The sequence below is a fragment of the Nipponia nippon genome, unplaced genomic scaffold (genome assembly GCF_047370975.1).
Source record: "Nipponia nippon isolate SJK-2023a ecotype South Korea unplaced genomic scaffold, ASM4737097v1 scaffold_3, whole genome shotgun sequence".
NCBI classification, from domain to species: Eukaryota; Metazoa; Chordata; class Aves; order Pelecaniformes; family Threskiornithidae; genus Nipponia; species Nipponia nippon.
In genome coordinates this window covers 120,403,972-120,425,123 of record NW_028262347.1, presented here as the reverse complement: position 1 = coordinate 120,425,123, position 21,152 = coordinate 120,403,972, and the positions used below count along the sequence as shown (strand labels likewise).

The 21,152-nt window shown below is 44.6% G+C and overlaps 1 protein-coding gene across 5 annotated transcripts in view; it reads left to right on the top strand.

Annotated features, from left to right (window-relative positions):
* Positions 1-4,264: 4,264 nt before the first annotated feature.
* RGS10 (regulator of G protein signaling 10) overlaps positions 4,265-21,152 on the top strand; it is a 41,953-nt gene continuing 25,065 nt past the window's right edge. The window contains exons 1-5 of one of the 5 annotated variants that reach the window (XM_087767531.1): positions 4,287-4,423; positions 5,448-5,705; positions 10,870-10,988; positions 12,468-12,554; positions 19,296-19,439. In XM_087767531.1, the coding sequence (XP_087623657.1) occupies positions 5,699-5,705; positions 10,870-10,988; positions 12,468-12,554; positions 19,296-19,439 (357 nt within the window). In that variant the 5' untranslated portion in view covers positions 4,287-4,423; positions 5,448-5,698. Of the gene's footprint in view, positions 4,424-5,447; positions 5,706-9,242; positions 9,411-10,508; positions 10,622-10,869; positions 10,989-12,467; positions 12,555-19,295; positions 19,440-21,152 lie in introns of those variants that run through there. The other 4 variants (XM_087767529.1, XM_087767528.1, XM_087767530.1 and 1 more) reach the window with 4 other exon arrangements.

Genomic DNA, 21,152 nt, shown 5'->3' with positions numbered 1-21,152 from the left:
TATTCAAAAAGCCCTTTGAAAGTTATACAATTATAGTAAAATTATAGTAATGTTTGGGTTTGCTCTCTGAATCTCTTCTAGAAATGAGGATGAAGTGGTTAGTCTTTGGGTTTAAGTGAAAATGAATTTTCTTAGAAATCAGTAGTCAAAAGCATGCTCATTTGCTTTGGAGATTTTTGAGGAAACTTAAACATCTTGTCCTCTTGTCTTTTCAGCTCGTAAAACCTCATTGCCAATTACAAGCCAAGATTGTTAGAAGGAAAAAAAAATAAAAATTCTCACAAGGATGCTCTGGCTTCGGTAGTATGAGCAGGGAACTTCCAGTAGGAATCCTGCTGCATGGGCTTTTGAATGACACTAGTCTGGTCGAACTTCTCATGTATGCTCTGTTTTTTTCATAGCGTCTGTTCTACCACGTGCCCTGGCAAAGAAAATGGTGCTGGGGACAGTGGTGCTGTAAGTCTTGTTACTAGGCTGAGGGAGCCAGAGGACGCTTCCAGGTGGGACAGGAACCTGACAGGGCAGCTGCAGAACGTGCTGAATCAGCAGCTCCTACCGCTGCAGCACGTGTAGCAGGTAGAGCTGCACCTGGGTAACTGTCTGAAGGAAACTTGGCGGCAGAAACACTCTTTACTGGTGCGAGTGTCACCTCCAGAACAGGTGGCTGCAGTACAACGTAACCCAAGGTCTGTGAATCTGGCCTTTAATGTGTATAGTAGCGCTTGTGCAGCGCCGTGTGCTTGGAGTGCTTTAGAAACGTGTGCAGTAGAATTGGAAAACAAACTTTGCAAGTCTAAAATTAGATTCTCAAGGGGTTTTTGTGTAGCAGATGGGAGTTTCCTACTTTGAAGGCCTCTCCTCATTGTTAACATTTCAGATTTTAAGTTCTTACAGTCACGTAAATAAGAAGTGCCTCTACTGAAATCAGTTGCGTTATGTTGGTGTAAATGAAATCAGGGCTTTAAATCATGAGTCACGTTTCTCATAATCTGTTGATTAGTGTTGAACCTTTCAGCTACAGTTTGGCATTGAAATGAGCCGCACATTTTACGAATTTTCTGTGATGTTATTCATAGTTCAGTGTGTTCCAGAATACATTTTTGCAACGGCAACAGCTAAGCACGACTGCTTCCATTTCTTTTCAAAACCAGCTATTTAAATTTAAGTCCACCAATTACTCTTCAGGATACAAGTAAAATTTCAAAATAGAATCTTTAATATCTTTGCCTGAAATCACAGATTTATCAAGTGTGTTTCAAGTGTATTGCTGCCTTTTTGGGTGTCTTGCACACTCTTATTTTCTCCCTCCCCCCCCCCCCCCCCACCTGTTCCTACCAATGTCAATGGGAAATTTGCTGAATTTTATCCAAATTGTTAAACCTGCTCTCATTTAGGATAACGAGCAGTCCAAGGTTTGCTGCCACACGATATGCTAGCAAGCCATGTATGTACAGACTGGAGCAGGAAACACAAGGCTCACGGAAGCTGTTACGTTCAGTTGTAAGTGAACTTTTACTATTTGAACATTGAGTAGTGAAAGTAGAAATAAAAGCTGAACAGAAAATATAATCAGATGGTACGATTTCCTTGACGAAATGTATCTCTAAATTTCAGTACATTTCCATTTTAATGGTACGCAGTTGTTTAGATGCAAGTGCAATGACTTGGTAAGTACAGAGCGCATCTTCTGCTGTGTGTTACCTGGCATGGCCTGCTGTCTGGGGAACATGTTGGGTTTGACAGCCAAAGGTTATCAAACTGGGGGGTTATGTTTAGCTTAATAATTTTTAGGGGCAGCTTTACCCTGTGAAATTAAGGAAAAGCTGGTAAGAGCTGTGAAGCAAGGTCTAAAAATCAATGTAAGAATGTATAGATTTGGCACGTGGACACTGGCACAGTATGAATGAAGTCGTAATTCAAGTTGCATGTGGCTATATACAGGTATTGCAGCTTATTCGTGGAAAAAGACAAAAAAATCCCCAGGAAGCGAACCACGCCTGACTATCTCCACCAAATTCACCTGGAAGGAAAATTCACGCATGTCATTACGTCTAACGAAGCACTGAGTCTTAAACGTGAGAGCAGAACCCACGGAACAGGCGTCGGGAACGGCGACCCTGACGGAGCAGCACCGGTGTGCCCACCTCGCGGTACCGTCTCTGCAAGGAGCAGCCCAAATGCTAATGTTTTCAAGGAAAAGGGGGGAAACCAAGAATCTGAGAAACAAAGTTTTGTATTGGGGGAGGAAAGGAACAGAAAATGTCCTGGCTTCTACAGGTAAAGCTGTGGCAGACCTGAAGGTGGGGTTTAGCAGTATATGCGTGGAGCGCAAAGGGCCAGCTGGGCTCCGTGGGGCGTCCTGGAGATACCAGCACAGCAACATGCACTGCGGGCACGGTCTCATATTTCTTACGTACTCTCATCCTCAAATCCATGAAGTTAAGTCTTAAAACTACTCCAACCACCTGTTGTCAGTACGTTAGCTTGAAGATTATGTAGTTGACCTAGGGGTACTAGTTCTTAATGTTTAAAATCAAAACCTTTGGGCTTTGTGACCTGATTCTTAAAGCAAAATAAAATCTGGTGATGTTTGTACTGCTTCAGTGTAAATGTACCGCCCTGAAGTACCTAGCGTTAATGGATACGACTGAAAAATCTTTCGGAGCGCGTGTCCAAGCTGTCTTCTCCCAAAACTGACACCGTGTACGGTCCTTTCACTTGTGCCCATCCAGGTACCTCTGCCGGCTGTCCGCTGCTGCTGGCACGCTTGTACCCCACGCTCTGCTCAGGGTTGCACGGAAACGCCAGTTGTCCCGATATCGTCGTGTCTCTCTCGCACGTCTGCTTGGAAGTGCCATGTGCAGCTGTTGAGCAGTTCCCTCAGCAGCGTAGCAAACTTTTTTTTTTTTTTTTTTTTTTTTTAATCCACACCAAGAGCCAAGAAATCTTTACCAGCTAACACAGCTTTTGGCCCTGGTACCGAAGGCAGAAGTCCAGTGGTGTGCAGGCCAAATCCCTTCAGCTGGAAGGTATTGTGCTGCTGTTTATTTTGGAAGCACAGATGCAATTTATTCTTGTGTTCAGTGTTCTGGTGTCACCAATTCCCAGGAATGAAATCGTGGCCTTGTGCATGTAAGTGGAAAATATCCGTGTGTTTCAGTGAGATGGGGAGCCCATCCAAGTTCCCCCTGTGAACAGAGCTAGTTATAAATGCATTACTGTGTGTTCAGGATGGGATTTGGCTTAGGTGGAAATAAAACAAGTGTTGACTTGTCTGCTAGCACTGATCTCTGTCGCTTTTTAGGTATCGGTGCTATTTCCAGTGGGATTTAAGCACTGCCTCCCACTGCTGTTGGCCTCTGCTTCCTGAGATAGTTGTCTGTCAATGGCTCACGATTTTGTCAGAATTACACAAATTTCTCACACTGGCTCCATGCTGGGTTTTTGATTAAATATCTTGGTAAAAAGTTATTTCTGACAGTGAAAATAGCGTTGTTAAAATCGTAATGGTGCTTTTCCTGTTGAGAAATAACTGTTCTTCCGTATCTTGGAAGAGCAAAGGAGTCGCCCCAGCACAAGAAACTCGGCACTTCTCTTTTGGTAAGGAAGCGCACAAATTCAGGAAGGTGACCGTCTTGGGGAAGTGTTTTTGTTTCTTGCACCTGCTCAGCAAAGACTGAGCGGTGTCTGAATGCTCGCTGGAGGTGGCTGCCTGCTGTCCAAGAGCGCGATGAAAGCGGCAGCCTGGGGCGCAGGGAGCTTGAGCCTGGGACGAGGAAGGAGGAGGGAGAGAAGAGATGGATGTGGGTGAACTGAAATAACGGTGCTGTTTGGAAGGGGGATGCAAGGGGAGAAGGCTGGAGGGGGAACAGCCCAGAGGGACGGGGCTTAGGTTGGGAAGGGGAAGGGTGCCTCTCCACAGGCACTGGAGAGGGGGAACACCCGCCACTGCCACGTCGCACGGGACGGTCCGTGTGCCTGACGGTAACGTGGAAACGCTGCTGCTCCCCTCGCCCCGGGGTGCGGCGCGGAGGAGCCGGGCCGGGCCCCGTCTCCAGGCTCGGGCCACCGGCAGCACCGGTCCTCCGCCGTGCCCGCCTGGCCTGCGGCCGCCCCGCTTCCCCAGCCCGCCCCGGCGAGGCGGCCCGCCGGCAGGCAGCAGGCAGGCAGCAGGCAGGCGCTGCCTCCCCCTCACGGCCGGCCGGGGCAGGGCGCGGCCGCGGCGCCTGTCAGGAGGCGGCGGTTGGGGGGCGGTCGGCCGCGGGGGAGCGGGGCGGGACGGGGCGGCGCGGGGCGCCTGCCCGGAGGGGAGCGGGAAGGCGCGGCCGCCCCCTCCGGCTCCGGGCAGCGCGGGGCCGCGCCGCCGCCCCCGAGATGTTCAACCGGGCCGTCAGCCGCCTCAGCAGGAAGCGCCCGCCGTCAGGTAAGGGACCCCCGGCCCCGGCGGCTGCCGCTGCCGCCGGAGGAGGCGCGGCCGGCCCGGGAAGGGCTGCGCTTCTCTCTCCCCCGCGCGTCGGGGAAGGGAAGCGCGGCCGAGCCCCCTCCCGGCGGCGGGGGGTGGTGAGCGGGGGGGCCCGGCCGGGAGCGGGTCTCCCGCCCTTTCGGCGGCGCGGCGGTTTCGCACGGCCGGGCTGTCGCTCCGCCGGCCCGGGGGAGCCGAGCGAGCCCACAGCCGGCAGCGCTCGTGGCTCAGCTCCGTTACCTGGGCCGCGCCGGCTCCTCCGCCCGGCGCTCCGGTACCCGCGTCCGGCGGGGCTCGGCGGGCTTCATCTCCTCCGCGGGGCGGTCGCCTCGCCGTGGGCCCCTCCCCGGGTCTCTCACATCGTGCACGGCGCGGCGCGGCTCTGCCCGGCCGGGGGCCGAGGGGGCGACCGGGGAGGGGCGGTGGGAGCCCGCCGAGGTGCGTGAACCCACGGCGCCCGGGAGGGGAGCGCGGTTCTTCCCGCTCCGGCAGCGAAGAGGGAACCGGATTCTGCTCGGGTTTATGCCTCATCAGCCAAATTTTAATTGCGAACTGCTGCCTGTCGCTGTTACGGGTAGCGAGGCAATAGCCAGAACATCAGAGCGCGATTGTTCAAGCTCTGAAGTGGCTTTGAAGAGTTTTTGCCTTTGGAGAGAGCGTCTTAAACAGGAATGGAAGCTACCAGGGCGTAAATAACCGAGAGCTCCACAGTTCCCGCTGCAGCCGGGCGTTGTAGCGCGTTTGTGCTGTTACGGGGCTGTGTCTCATGGCACGGTGTCTCTGGTGCTGTAAGTCTGTCGATTCAAAGCGGGTGATATATATCATTGCTACAACAATTGGGGTAAAAGTTACAACCTCAGAATCCCAGAAAATAGTACTGCGTTTTATAATGTGCAGTACGACGTTACAATCTTTCTAAGAAAAGCCAAACGTGGTGTTTGTCTAGAGTTGTTTTGTTTTGTTTTTTTTTTTTCTTTTTAAAAAGGATATATGTCTGGTGAACACTTCCAGAGATGCTACAAAAGCAGAACGTCCCCGTAGTTTCCTTCCTTATAGTTAAAAGTGGAATCCAGCAGCCATCTGTCGTTGGAGACAGTCAAAAGAGGATGTTGAGGTTCACGCTTTGAACAACCAAGGCATGCAAAGGACAGCCCTTCTGTAGTGAAAAGGTCTAAAATTCAGCTGCTACTAGGAAAAAATTGTTGTGTGAGGATTCATCCAGTGGCACTTGGACACATGGAAAGTAAGGGAATTTTCCCTTTTCAGCTGCCTACTTCTGAAGTTTGCCACTGTTTCATAACCTTGGATTTATTAATTCTAGACTGGTGATTGTTGCTGGATAGGCATTCCGGTGACCGTAGGGAAAGACAAGGTATTCAGAACTAAAGTAATAATAAAGGTTTGTGGCTTGCAGCTTTATGATCCAGGTGAAAAAGGGGAAAATGCAGGCAGTGTGATCCAAAGTTCTTCAAGAAGAAATCGAGGCTTTTCTTAACGTATATTAATGTTTAAATATAGAATAAGGAATATGCTATTTACGTGGTGCTTTTGTCATATCTACTGTTTGTGTGCTGGTTGTCTTTCGTTAAGGCGTTTGCAATGGGTGCGTGCGGGAAGGAGGCAGTTGGAACAGGCACTGAGGTAAGGGGTGCGTTCGGCGGGGTTCTGCCAAGTGCGGGAGTCTGTGCCGTTTGATACGGTACCACGCCGGCCGCTGTATCAGCAGTCTGACAGCGACAGCGGCTTGGGACACCATTGGAGTGCGTAGCCCTTCTGGAAGGCACGGATTAGCATGTCTAACTCAATTAGCTGTGTCCGAATCTCTAAGAGTTTGATGAGTTTCCACATTTTTTTGTGCTTGGGGAAAGCAAGGGCCAGAACCGTGAGTTTCAACCTGCGTAGTTGTGTATTTTGATGTTATTGACGCTTTCTGTGGTTTCAATCCAAGTTCCTGTTTGGAGAATGCAAATATTTGCCATTTTTGATACCACACTTCAGCTGATAATTACAGTGTTATTAGCGCTGCACTTACCGTTATATCCACTGCTTACAAAGAGCCTTTATCTGCAGTCTAATGCAGCGGTACTGTTGTGTGATGGGGGAAGGCAGCTTCTCTAAGATTCTTCTCTAAAATAATGCTCCAGCTAATGTAGCTGCCTATTTGTTGGCTTCGTGTAGGGTTCTTCTCTAAAATAATGGTGCTGTTAAAATAAGCACTTAATCATTTACCGCGTTTGTGGAAGCAGCTGGCCACCGCACATCGTGCAGGCAGTTGTGCTATGGTCGCACACTCAGTGGAAAGTTTGCTCCAGCAGAGACCTTGCGCTGTGCTCCGCTGTGCACGCTTTGTTGCCTTTCTCTTGGTTTCTAACCCACATAAAAGACAGCGAGCGCTCTCCTGTGACAGTAAGAAATGTAGTTAGCCTGTTTATCATCTGTTGCACATTCTGTGTGTTACTTCTACAGAAATATTGGTGGAAGGACTGCCATTTTGTAATACCCTTTTTGATGCACAAAATTATCTCCCAGTTTTCAGTAACAGCAAATGTCTGCCTTCCTCATTTAAATGATCATGCTAATGTATACATTTTGGTTGTTAAACGTTGGTATCGTGCTTGTTATTTCCAAGTGTGTATTACCTAACTTTGTCACTAGATGATTTTAACAGGAGAAAGCTATCTTTGTAAATAGCAAACAGAGATAAATAGGTTTCAGGAGGGTCATTCATGTAATTACATTTACTGCAGTATTGCCTTCTAAAATAAATTGTTTCAGACTTTCATTAAATTGTACTTCAGTGGAAGTATCATTTGTAAGGTAATTTAGTAATGTGTTGTGGGATGTGGATTTGGGGATTAGCTTCTTGAGTCATTTGTGGGGAAAACCTCTTTCCTATCTTTTAAGCTCTTAAAAAAATTCTAGAAATCACACATCAAATCTGCTGAATGAAACCAGCGTGTGGAGTGGGAAGTTATGATCCTTATCAGGGGGGTCACTTTTGTATTAGAAAAAACGTATGTGATGGCGTATTTAATGGGGTATAATAAAAATATCCAGCAGTTGTAGTATCCTCATAAAATGTCAGGGTGTTTCCTACTGTCATGTACGACGTGCAGCCTATTTCCATTTGTGCTGAAAGGGAATGTTAATGTTTTGTGGCGGTTGCAAAGGAACACTGAACATGGGGATTAATGGTACTCAGCCCGGAGAGAGAGAGCTTGATCGGTGCCGTGCCCAGCACACAGACCTGAGCCCTCCACAGCTCTTGGCACGTTCCCTGGCGTGGCTTTGGCCCCTGCCAGCCGTGTTGCCCCCGGCACAGCTGTGGCAAGGTGGTACCAGCCAGGCGATGTCCCCAGCAGGCTGTTTGGATGGAGTTACTGTGTTTTTGGGGGACTGCTCAGGACAAGAGCTGTGCTGCACTACCTGCTGGCAGGATCCAAGCGCGTTCTCTGGCCTTTTGTGTTTATTACATACAGGCGGTCCGAGGGTCTGCCCCCACCGCGACACTACGGCTGGTGTCCCCTGCCTCGGTGTGGACTGATGCTGGGAGCTGTAGCCTGGGATGAGCTGGGATTGTGGCTGCTGGCGGCACCCGCGCCGGCTCGGCAGAGCTGCCCAGCACCCGTGCCATCCCGTAGCCTCTGCTCTGGGGAACTCGCAGCTTGAGTAAGTGAGGCGAGGGGTAAATGAAAGGGTTGCGTTGCACGAGCAATGGATCGACAGGCCTCATCTTAGTACCATGGTACTTTTTGGGTTGCGGGGAGCTGGTTAAGTGGGGAAACAAACTGAGTAAGAGAGTCCTGTACAACAGGGCTCAGCAGAATGGACATTAGGAAGCAGTCATGTAGGTCCTCCCTTCAAAACCAAATTTTTCTCTACTAAGGTTGTAGGAGGAGAAGATAGGGAGAAAGGGAGCGGGGTCATCGGAGAGCGCAGGGTTTGGAGGGTGACGGGGGAGGGACGACGACGACACGTGAATGGTGGGTGGACTGGGGTTGTGCTGGGTAGGCTGGAAGTGGGAGGAAGCTGGGGAGAGTGGTGATCAGGGAGGACAGTGAATGGCCAGCAGTAAAATGAGAGACCAGTGGAAGCTGAGGGGAAGCAGATCGATGTATCCTGGGTGCATGGAAGCACTTGTTCCGGCCTTGTCTGCTCATTAGAAAGTTTTTTTTTAGGTTTTCATGGTGCTGGGTCTGTCCTGTATTGGCTGTACTGGCTCATTGAAATACATGCTTTTCAAAGCAATCATTAATGTCCACTTAAAATTTGGCTGGAAAAGAAACACTAGGAATAAAATTTCACTCCCATATGTTTTGTGCTAAATCAGATATTCAATAAGGGAATGGCCTGGTTCTTCAGGCCATTAGCAGCTGTACACACAGAGCTGCCATTCTGCTTGCAGGTGAGAGTGATCATAACAAGCGACTCAAGCTCCTCAGAGGTAATTGTGTTCTGCTCCAGTGTACTTGGCTATTCCCACTTAAATCTCACAGATATTACTAAGATGAGATGCCCAGATACTTTGAGTCAGGTTCCTAAAATAAATTTTGCAAGCGATAATCAAGAACCACATCCTTTTGCATGAGGGGAGGGGAAACTGAGGCACAGTTGTACTCGTGTCATATATGAAGTCTGCAGTAGTGGTTTGGAGACAATCCCCAGGTTCTGACTCTTGGCCTTTAACTAGCAGACTGTGTTTCTTATACAGAGCTGTAGGTATGCTTGCTGCTTTGGTGACCAATTTGTCACAGTCCTTACCCAAATTGGTTATGATCTTGGGTCCTGAAGGGTTTTGTGCAGGCGTAGAGTCATGCATTCATTGTGTAAGAAATTTCAGGTTGGTGCTGTAACTGCATCGTAGAGCGAGAGCAGGACAGGCAATGGAGAGACAGGATCTACACATGAAAAATGTAGCCTGCGGTGACCATTTGCTCAATCATTTTAGGTGCGTTCCTTTCTTTTATGTCTGTATTCACTTGGGGCATGAGCGTAGATCTCTCGGTATTAGGCAGTGGGTATGGAATCCACAGCTCCAGAAACTTTACCTCTTTTCCAGCTTTGTAATTTCTCTTGTATAAAAAACCCACTCCTATCAAGGGAGGAGATGTTCGTTCATTTAAAACAGTGGTCCATCTCACTGTTAGAAAAACAAATAGACTCTACAGGTCCCTACCAGCCAAAACTCAGTAGGCTTTGCTGTCGTGCCAATATTTTGTAGGGCTTTAACCTTAGCATTTATCATTCTAGCTACTAGCTGAAAAGGGCATCTGATAGTATAGCTCTGCATAGATAGTTTTTTGAGATACTTGCTGAGGTTTAGTTTCATGGTGGAGAAAGGTTGTTGTTTTTTTTTTTTTTAACAGAGCTTAAGCAGAAGTTAATAAGATCTGTATTTCCAATATGTTAGTAGGGAGAAATGAAGGGGGTTATAAAAATAAATAGAAGCTGTATTGATTACAGTGAGAGTTTTGTGCACCTTTCCAGTGTGTAGTGATGAAGTGGAGCGCTCAGCCTGACTTCTCATAGCCTGCACTCCTGTCTTCCCTGGGCATTTCGTGGGGGGAGGAAAGGAGGCCAAGCGCTTTATGTCTTTTTTAGAGTTTTTCAGATCAGCAGTAAAATTCCTGGAGTGTTCCCAAGTAATAGGTTTTCTGATGGGTAGCCAGCAAACAATTTTTTTGGCATCACCAGCCTTGGATGTAACATACTTGTGCCTGGGACAGAAACATTCAAAAATGTATACCATCTATTCTATCTATGAGAAGGCTGGCTGGTAAATAAGATGTGAGCACAGTCCAGTACACCTTATAAAAGCAGAATTTCAGTGGATTTGAAAACAAACAAGCGAACAGAAAAACCGCCCAAATACCACTTGCCCGATAGCAGTCGACGCAGCTGGAATGAGGCTCCTCTGCCAGCTGTCTTTCCTCCCGTTAGACTGGGTTAACATATTGCACTTGTTCTCCGGCTAAACAAAGCATTATTTTTCTTTTTCTCTTTGCCTTTTCCCAACCTGCAGTGATGATTCTTTTCTTAAAAACAGATTTCATGTGTGTGACTGCATTATAGAAGCCAACGTTGTTGACGGTGCCAGAACAAAAGGCAAATGGTCCTTTTACTACACAGGCTGCGGTCATTGTGTTCCACATGCAAAAGGTGCTTGAACTCCTATAAAAAAGTGACAGTGCCTATTTACATGCTCACGAATTATCTAACTGCAAGGCATTTTTGCCTCCTTACAGGCAAAGCAGAATTCAAATATGTGTGTGTGTTTATTTTCAGTTTTATGGTGTTTCTTTTAAAAAGAGCAGCTGTAATCGAAGCACGGAGAGGGCAATGGGGAAGAAATGCATGTGACATTCATCGCTTCTAACGAAGATGGCATTTTTTTCAATTTTTTCCAGAGATAAATGACAGCGAGGGTCACCCAAGCAGCAGCCACCACACCTTGAAAGGAACCTCAAAATGGGCCACGTCGCTGGAGAACCTCCTCGAAGATCCAGAAGGAGTGAAACGATTTAGGGTTGTTATATTACCTATCGATATTTATATAAACCAAAATTAGGTTTTAAAACTGAATGAGCCTCAGCATAAAAGATGCAGCTGTGCCAGTGCTGTAAGCACATAGGCATGCATCCTTCTAGATACGTACCCTGAGCAGAGGTGGCAGAGTTGGAGCTTTGGCATTTGCTGAGCTTCTGAGGTAGTGCCTTCTGCCCACTGCAGCTTGCTCTCGTAAGGCACATGGAAGACTTTTGGTTGCATCTTTCTAATCGGATCTATCAGCTGTTGCAAGCATTAACGAGTTACTGTAGGATAAACTACAGTCCTTGAGCCACTGATCTCCTTGCCAAGCATTATTTATCACTGAGGACTGATCCTGCGCTCTTTATTCTCATACGTTGCCCTTACTTAAGCAATGAGTTACCACTAACAGCTCCTGAGCCTGATAACTGTGTGGCTCTTACTCTGTGTGGCAGCAGCTGTACTGAAAAGAATTCCCTTTAAGTTTACTACAAAGTGCGGGCTTGTGCAGCTCAAAATGCAGGCTTGAGGCTTAATGAGGTGAGGGTGGCAAGTTGGTTTTTCAAGACCTTCTTGCCATATTAGCTATAGGAATAGGAACTACCTGCTTGAGTATGGTTTTGCCATACCAAGCACTGATAAAATGCACTGGGATAAAATGGTTTCCTGCCAGACTGTTTTGACAAGTGATGTAAACTAGAATTACAAAACACTGTGATGTAGAATTCTTAAAAAAAAAAAAAAAAAAAAAAAAGTAATCTTGGTGCTATGTAATTATTGGTGTTACTTGATCTGTATTTTCCAACACTTGAAAGAAAAGACTGATGATCTCAGAGCTATAAATATTTCAATCATTATGTTTTATAAAGAAATTTAGTGTACTTTTTTTCCCCATTTTAAAACATGCCTCGCTTTTGGAGGAGTGTGTTGTTTAAACACTGTCTAGAGAACGCAAATACATCTTCTGCTTTAGTTTACTTAAGTGAATTTATTGCCACTGATGATCATGTTTAGAAACACTTTTATTTGTAGAGATTTTACTCATTAAAAAATCAGAAAGATACTAGATGAGAATCTCAAGTGATCTGTGACTCTCATTAAAATAGTTCATTATACTCACCTGCTAATGAATCCATGTATTTTTGGATTTCCCTTTGAGTAATGACTGTAAAATTGCTCGAGTTATTTAAGGGAGACTGAAGAAACTCTTCTTGTTAGTTACTGATGTGCTCTGAGATTAAATGTAGCTTATCATTCTCCTGGAATGTGCTTTCAAAGTGCTGAATATGTAGTTGTTCATTTGTGTCTTGGTAGTGTGCAGATGCACTGATGCAGTGGTTCTGTTATGCTGTATTAAGTAAACTCCTATCGTGGTAAAGCTAGCCCTAGGCAGCTTCTAGTTTTAATAGCTGTAGTTGGGAGAGAGAAAGACAATTGAGAAATCTAACATTTGTTTGCTTGTTTTGCTTTTCCCTAGGAATTTTTAAAGAAAGAATTTAGTGAAGAAAATGTTTTGTTCTGGCTAGCATGTGAAGAATTTAAGAAAACACAGGGAAAAAAACAGGTATGTTTCCTAAAGAAATTTTACTTGTCAACAAAGTTTCAGTAGCAGAGCTGGAGCTGTAACGTTTCTGTTGCATAACATGCTTCATGTGAATGCAAATAAATATATTTGAAGAAATTGCACTGAAATCACAGCGGTGGAATTGTTTGGAAACAAAGCTGGTTCTATTTCAAATCAAACCAAAATGCTGAAATTGTCAAGTTTCCCATGTTTTGAAAACTCTGAGCTTTTTGTTGTTGCTTGGGAATAGCGAAAGGTTTCATTCAGTGATGTTGCATCATCTTGCTGGAAAATATAAAGATGTTTCATTCAGGACTTTTTCTAAAGCATAACAGCTATTACATGAAAATTACACCATTATAATACTTCAGTAAAACATAAAAATAAAAAACAGTGCAAACAAAATGTTTTACAATACCAAAATGAAAAGTTTTGCCTTGTCAAATTACAAGTTACAAAACAAAAGAAATTGAGGGTCCATTTAGACTTTTTTCTTTAAATATTTATTCAAATTTATATATACCTGCAGAGCATTTTCATTTTCATGAAAGCCATATTTTTCTAGTAGAAAATATTGTGTTGGAAATTTTTCACCCAGCCACCTCCAGTAAGTTTTTTTCCACTGCCTACATTTAGATCCACCAGGAACACAAAATCCACTTTCACCTTTAGGCTTTGAAGCCTATAGAGTCAGGCCTGAAATATGTACCGTGTTTTGTTTGCTTGTTTCTGAAAATGTTTTTGTGAATTTTTTTTTTGAGAAATTCCAAATTTATTTGATCTTTGAGATGAGGATTCTGTGAGCATGAAATGAAGTAGTTTCAAAACTCCAGCTGAGCATCACTGTCCTTGAGAGTCAGACTCCTAAATGCCATAAGCCCTTTTTTTTGAAATTTCACCTTTATGCTTTTCATGTGTGTGCAGCTTTTGTTGCCAAAGGGAGCATTTTAGAAGGCAACGGGTGCAAATGTACAGCCCTTTTTGCACTTCTGGCCAAAGTAAGTCAAGTACCATGAGGAGGTGAGGCTGGGAAAATGCCACTTAAACCTGCTTCCAATGGGACCATACGTGCTTTGAGTAATGTCAGAAACATCAAGGAATAGGAACCGGGTGGGGGAACTGGGCTACTAGGGGCATTATAAAGTGCAGGCGTAAGAGAGCTGTGTCCGGACTGCAGGATTCCTCTCTTAAGGTCAGTCAAATATTGTCAGCTGAAACTGTTTCCCAGAAGATTTTCAACAAAAAAGAAATCCCTGGATTTTCAACAGAACATATTTTTGAGAGGGGAGTTTACTTTCTGTAAATATTCTCTATTTTGCACTGAAAAAGCATTCCCCTCAAAACAATTTGCTTGTTTCAGTTGTGAATATTTTTTGGTATTGATAGATCCATAAAAAATACAAAAATAATTATTTTTGCAAGATGAGGAAAATGTTCAATTTGACTGCACACTTTGTAAAATTTAGCACTATTTCAGCTTTGCGTCTTTAGCTGCTTCCCTCGCTCATTAAGGTCCACGCATGCAGATAGTCTTCAGAAAAGAATGACTAATTGGGCTGTTTTTCTGTAAGGTGTAAGGCAGAAAGAGAAATAAAGTAAATGCGATGGCATAAAAGAGGGAATTGTGCTAGGTGCCACTATGGTGGCAGCAGTATCAGTCGCTGGAGCGAGGCGCGGAGTCCTCCTGTCCCCTCGCCTGTGAGGGAATGTTTCAGCTGCAGCGTGTCTGGGTTGCACTGGAAGCCACCTCCTGTCTGGGCAAGCGTGGCACTGTCAGTCCCACTGACCTGGCTCTGCCTTGGCACAAGCTGCAGATCTCATTATTGTCAGTCTGTGACAAAGCATTTCCTCTCTTTTGTCCCCAAATGCCCGTACAGCATCTTGGCTGCTACGTTTGGTATGCTGGGCTGGGCATTAAGGCATTCTTGATCTCCCTACTCAATTAAAAACTTTCTGAGCTGGTGAAGTAAAGGCCAGCATAACAGTCCACGACCAAATAGGAAGAACGCTTTGCTTTGTACAGGGCAGATATTTTTCCTTTGTACGTTGTGCAACGTCATACAGTGTCCTTGCCAAGAGGTAGGTAGCCTTTGCTTGATACCCCTTGGACAGGTATCAAACTGCGTTTTAAAATGGAAATGAAAGTGGAAAATCCTTCTGTAAGGTCCCACGTTTTGTAATGGGATAATAATCGTATTTTCCCTTGCTAAATAATTTCCATCTCTTTATGTATTTTAAGATTGCATGTGCTAGTACAGGAAATGGTAAACTGATGTATAGACATAATAGCTTTGTGAATTCTTGAATGAATTGCGAAATGAATGGACAGAGACTTAACTAGGTTCCATTAATTATTCCGTACCAATCGTTACACAGTATGGTCAATCTAGTCTAGCACTAGCAAAGCTATTATAGCTGGCTAGAATAAATGTGCTTTAGAATGAGACAGACTTACAGTAAATTTTTATAGCTACTCCTTATGGATGGCTTTGTTTAGATAATTTACAAAGCTAGAAAAAGGACTAAAAATAGAAATCTTTCCAGTGTTTATGGTAGCATGAATCATGAATTTGTCTTCTGAAAGTGACTCTTGCAGAAATCACTTTATATCTGTCTGATGTGAGGAAAGTATTCTAAACCCAACTTTTTACTTGTTTTATAACCTGCTTCTCATTAAAACTGGTTTACCACAGAAACTAGCTCGTAGACACTTAGACTTTTGGTCAGAGGAAGCTGATTTCAATTGAACCCATATTGAATGGTTTGGGGGTTTTTTTTTCATATTTTTAAAGTATAAGATAAACTTTTCATTACTTGACATGAGAGTGTTAGCGTGGGGTTTTTCTTGGTGGGTTTAAACTTGCACAAAGGTCACCACCTGGCCAGCGGATTAGATGTCCATTGCGCCTAGTGTTATTGTTGTCCCTTCTGCGTCAGCCTGGAGCAGTGTTTGGTTGTGTGTAGGCTGGTGTACCACTAGGGTGGCTGGCTCAGTAAATGTTCTGCCCTTCCCTCATGTCCTTTCTGGTCTTCGCAGGTAGCTGCAGACTCACTCTGCTCCTGCTTTCTGTTGGTTGCAAACTGTCTAACTGCGATAGTGCCGTTCTAAGAAAATATCCTGGGCCTTTCCTCAAGACTTACTAAATTTGGCTCAGTCATTACTCTAACCACAGTCACATGGGCTCTGCCTAGAAGCTGACTGTATCAAGCCAACACAGACAGATCTTGCAAGATGCTGTGCAGATACATCTTCTCTGTCCCCTTCCTCTTGAATGTGAGCCACTGTGTGGCCAGGGTTGCCAGATCACGGGACCAGAGGGAGCGCTGGCAAGAAGAAGCCAGGCTCTTGACTATTGTGTTGGCTCTAGACTAGTGATGGGAATGCTTGGTCAGGAGAAAGCAGAAATGGAGTTCAGACCAGACCGCTCCATGAGTTTGCGTTTATTTTCGTGTTTGGGTGAGCTAATACCAAATGCATGCATGTTTCAGGGAAGGTTTTTAGCATCTGCAGAGCTAGGCAGCAAGCAGATATTACTGGTCTAGCCAGGTTTTAGATGGACTGGATTCAGCCCATCTTCTTGCAGCAGGAAAGCACAAACTCCTCCCCTCAGCTCAAGACACATCTCTGTAGTTTAAAATAAAAAAGGATATTCCTTTAAAATGGAAGTTAAAATAGAAATGTAATTATTAGTGAAGATTGAGGAAGGAATTGGGTCAAGTCCACTTGTAGCAGTGAGCTCTGCTGCCACCCATATGGTCCTCATCTTAGGGCACATATTTAGTTATTGAAATGGGAGTGGTGGGGATAAGTGAATAAAATTTAACTTTAAATATTTTATTGGAGTTAGTCATATGCTGTTGCGTTTGCGATGGTTAATGAAATAAACAACATGTCCATTGTGCTACTTCCCAAGGTTTAAATGTTTCTTCTCTTGCAGCTGAGCTTTAAAAATAAATTAGAGATTGTAACGAATGCTTCAAACAACAGGGAATGTTTTCAGCTATTGCTAAAACGCACCAAAATACCCATGTCGAGAAGTGTTGTAGAGAACAATTTCAGAACAAAGTATACCTATTCTGCCACTTCCCAATGTGGCAATGGTTAAGCAGGACTGGGTAATGCTGCACAGCTGCTGACTGCTGGAGCCTGTTCTGATGAGCATCTGGGACTTCCATTCACCTCATTTGGGAACGACACATGCTTGAGAGCTGAATTTGACCTTAGGAAAGGAAGTGGGAAAGAATATTGTATCCACTTGAAATAGTGAGGGGGATTTCTGTAGACAGAACTTCATACTCCAAATGGGAATTTGGCACGGATGCTGGGGCGAGCACACAGATGTAAGTGAAAAGTGCCAGAAATCTTTTAATAACCACCTGTGAACAAGATCCCAGTTTAAGTATTGTTTAAATTCCAGAGTCCCCTGTGCTGAGGCGTTCGTTTCAGGCTGACACAGAACAAAGAATGCCACCCACTGAATGGGGAACATTGCTGTCTCCTCCGCTTGAATCTGGCTCTCCCTGAATATTATTTGGGGGATGTATAAACATACTGGCAGCTTTAACTGCACTTTCTTTAAAAAAAAAAACAACACATTGTAGTTAAACTGATGCTTCACTACTGAAGCATAGATGTAGCATAACAGTTATTCCACGTCCAGCAGAACCGATAATGTTTAGCTGTGCATTTCCATATTTCCCCATTACTACAAAGTCAGGTCCCCTGTGTCCCTCCAACACCCCCCTCTCCCTACCGCAGCTCTTTCACTTCCTTTCTTTGTCATTCTTCCCCACAAAATCCAGCGATCCTCCCCATTTCACCAACCTCCCACACAATCCTCTCGTTCCCCACCATGTTCTTTAAACTTCCTCACAGTACTTCTAGTTTCGCGTTTCCCCTCAAGCCTTCCTCTACTCTTTCTCTCCAGTGCCCAGCTTGCTCCTACGTTCCTTGGGCAAGCGGCACGTTGTGTCGTGGCTGACGTGGAGCTATGTGTGCATCGATTAGCCAGCAGCTAAGTACATGCTGGCAGTTCAGGTAGAGTAGATAACTTTTGAACATATACTGCAGCTTTTCCCTTGGTGCTTGTACTACTTTTTCTCTCCCTTTCTTTTCTCTCGCCACTCTTTTCCATTGAATCGGTAGGAGGGTAATTATTTCTCACTCCTTTGCCCTTCTCTTAAATATGGTTGAAATTGGACAGGAGGTTCAGAAGTTATTTAGGTAGGACTGAGAGTCAGTACAATCACTTACGCTTGCTCGTGTGATAATAGCTAAAGGTGCCTTTACTGTGTCTGCATTAGGGTATTAACTTTACCAGTTAAAGCAGTCACACCTCTGATCGATTGGATTAATTGCTCATTTAGAACAGACGTGGCTGACCCAGTCCTCCCTGATCTGTGAAACTGGAAAGATTGGAAATTGTTAAAACACTTCATTGTGACCTAATGCACCTGACGCATGATGTTCTACCCATCAGATGAATAATCTGTTTTAAAAAGGAATACTCCTGGAAAATGTGTGTCCCCTTCAGCAGTGAGAGAGTTAACTCTTTAGGCCTTGTGAATTGTCAGACACATGTAGCTTTCCTTCTAATTATCCCCAAATGTTGATTCTCAGCTGTAAAACATGAAAGTAAGTCTGTGACTCCTTCTTGGGCAAGGGTTTAAAAGCTTCCTTCCTCAAGCCCACTTCTCATCAAGGACACAGCCCTGTAGTTGGTGCTGGTCTGGAGATGCGGTTGCTCATTAGATGTGCAATGGGGAATGTGGACAAGTACCCACGGCTCGTGATCGTACAGTGCCTGCTGCTGCACGGGCCTTGCTTTCAGTGTGCAGCATTCAGATTGCAGCAGGGAGGCTTGGCTCCCTTCTCCCCCACTGGCTTTCTCTTATCCGACCTTCTGGTCAAGGAGGAGCTTGCATTGAATTTCAGGGGATTGTGGTCACTCGTTTACTGCTTTGAAGCTTAAAGATGCTAGGTTGGGTCAAAATGTTATCGCTGTTACTGATTTATCAAGAGAAGACCACTGAAACAGGGTTGCTGAAATCAGGGCAAACACTAACAAGCTGCCTTATGCAAGTCACACCTACCCTTATTTATCAGCTTTCGGAGTCTCTTGAGAATCTTATCTTTACCATTAGACAAAAAAATACTTGTTGGGTTTTTTTAATCATGTAGCCAGTGTTGCACATGAGCTGCCTTAAGGTAAAAACATAGTTATGACAAAGCACGTAGTATGATGAGGTTGTTTATCAGTAGCATGGATTATACACTAACTTTGCATACTTTTGCCTTGCAGTAAGATTAAGTTTCCACGGTGGTTTTTCTCTCTGGGTTCCTTGCGCAGGCTGGTTATCTGTTAGTAAAAATCGTCTTCTAAATAGTGAAGACAAGGCCTAGTTGATGATGCTGAGGAGTTTTACACTGGATGCTCAGATTCAAACATCACAACCTGCTGTTTAACCTAAGTGCCGAATACTGGTAGCTTCCACTAATGTCAGTGCAGGAGTTGGCCTGCAGAGATGTTTTTCCTCCAGTACAAATGAATATCCACAAATAAGATAATCTATGTATATTTGTTTTGTTACTTTTTTTCTTTTTTAATTCGGACTATGTTTTGGGTTTAAGATGTGAACCTCACTTACTTGTGAGCCAGAGCAGTCTCCAATAAAACATGAACAAATACAGAATATATTCCCACAGCAAATAATTCTTTAAATAAATATGTCCTTTTGCAGATGCAAGAAAAAGCTAAAGAAATTTACATGACTTTCCTGTCCAGTAAAGCTTCCTCCCAAGTCAACGTTGAAGGGCAGTCCCGTTTGAACGAGACCATTTTGGAGACACCTCACCCTCTCATGTTTCAGAAGCTTCAGGACCAGGTAAAGTTATTTTCTTCAAGAACACAGTTTCTTTAGTTTTTGTCTGCTTTTAATGGACTCTGCTTTCTAAGCACAAGCTAGTGTAGGAAAGTTGCGAATCTGCCTACTGCTACCTGTGGCATGGATAGAACAGATAGGCACAGAGCTGGCTTGCTGCCATATTGGGGATATTAAGAGGGTGGATGCACTGTACCCCAGGTCCTTGGCCCCATCTAAGTAGGGCCCATTAGTTAAGAGACTCAGCGCAACCGTGCTAATTCCAGTTCAGGACTTCGCTGGAAAATTGGATGAAGTTTCCTCCTGGGTTCCTCTGCCAGTAGCTTGAGAATCACCCAGCTGACTAACTTTGTGCCTATGTTTTCCTGTGTATTCACTTGTGCTGAGTCACTGCTGATGTTTGTTTCTGTAGTTGCCACTGGTTTCCTTGAGAGCTCAAGATTCTTCACTTTGCTTTGTTTTGGTATTTGTATTGATATGAATATAATGCAATTTCCTGAAAAGCCTCCTCTTCTGTAACACACAAAAGACGACTTGGTATCTGCTTTGCCTTTTCCTATAGATCTTGGGAGGTCTGGTGGAAATTAGGTGACATTTTGCAGCCATGGCTTTTGGTGGTAAATTTTCTTGATATTTAGCTTATTGTAAAGCGTAAGTTATGAAGTGAGTCATTCTTATCTGCGACTTTCCAGCACTTGCAGTCTGTACTATTTTTAATTTCTGTACCATCCTCAGGACTACCTGTATTTTCCATTTGGCTGTTTTCTTTTGTGGAGAAACAGCATGCTGATTTAAATAGTGTTTTCAGCCCATTCCACATCAGGTACTGAATACATTAGTTGGGCACTGGCTGGGTCAGCTGAAGTGGTCTGAGGAGCAAAGGCTCTGCTGTCTTTCAAGCAGGTTCCAAGTCATTAGCAGTGGAAATGTCTGAAACTCAGTTTCCATGTGAAGAAGCAAAGTTTTTCATGGAAGAACTTCTGACTTGGAGGAAGGGAAAGAAAATGTTCTGGTAAATCTAAGCACTGCAGTTCAGGGTGGATGATCACGAGAGTGAAGCTGGAGAGACTACTGGAGCGAAAATGTTTTGCAGTTTTACAAATGAGCATGCACATGAACAGCTGGGTATTAGTAATACCTGATCTGGAAACGTGCTAGATCAGTGGTAGAGGAGTCCCACTGGTGTGGGAAGAAAGTCTGTGAACTTTTAAAACCAAATGCAGAGCATTTACGGGTTGTTGCAGGTTTCCACTGCTTGAAGCTTCTGTTTATTGCTGTTAGATAATCATTCAGGAAGAGTTATGATCTTCTCTAGTTTTCAATCCTTATAAAGTTATGAAGAGGGGTATAATTTGTTCTCTAAAGAACAGTGTTAACTACTGCTGGCACTGTGTGTCTGAAGTATAAAAAGGCAGAGCTTGAAAGCCACAGTGTGGTCTGCAGCGTTAACCGGTAACTAGCACTTCAGTTCTCCAGAGACCTGCAGATTGAAATGGGGCCGGTTGTGGGGTGCGGTTCTGTGCTTATGGGGTGGCCTTAAACAAATAGCTTGGAGGCAGTTGTTCATGCTGAATGAAGCGGTGTTAGAGTGCTTCATAGAAATCTGTAGATTTCAAAATACTTAGGCGTAAATGTTCCTGCTCCACGGAGGCGATGAGAGGAGGGGAAAAGAGAGTTTTGCTTTTGCATGTGATTATAAAATCTGTTCTGTGCATT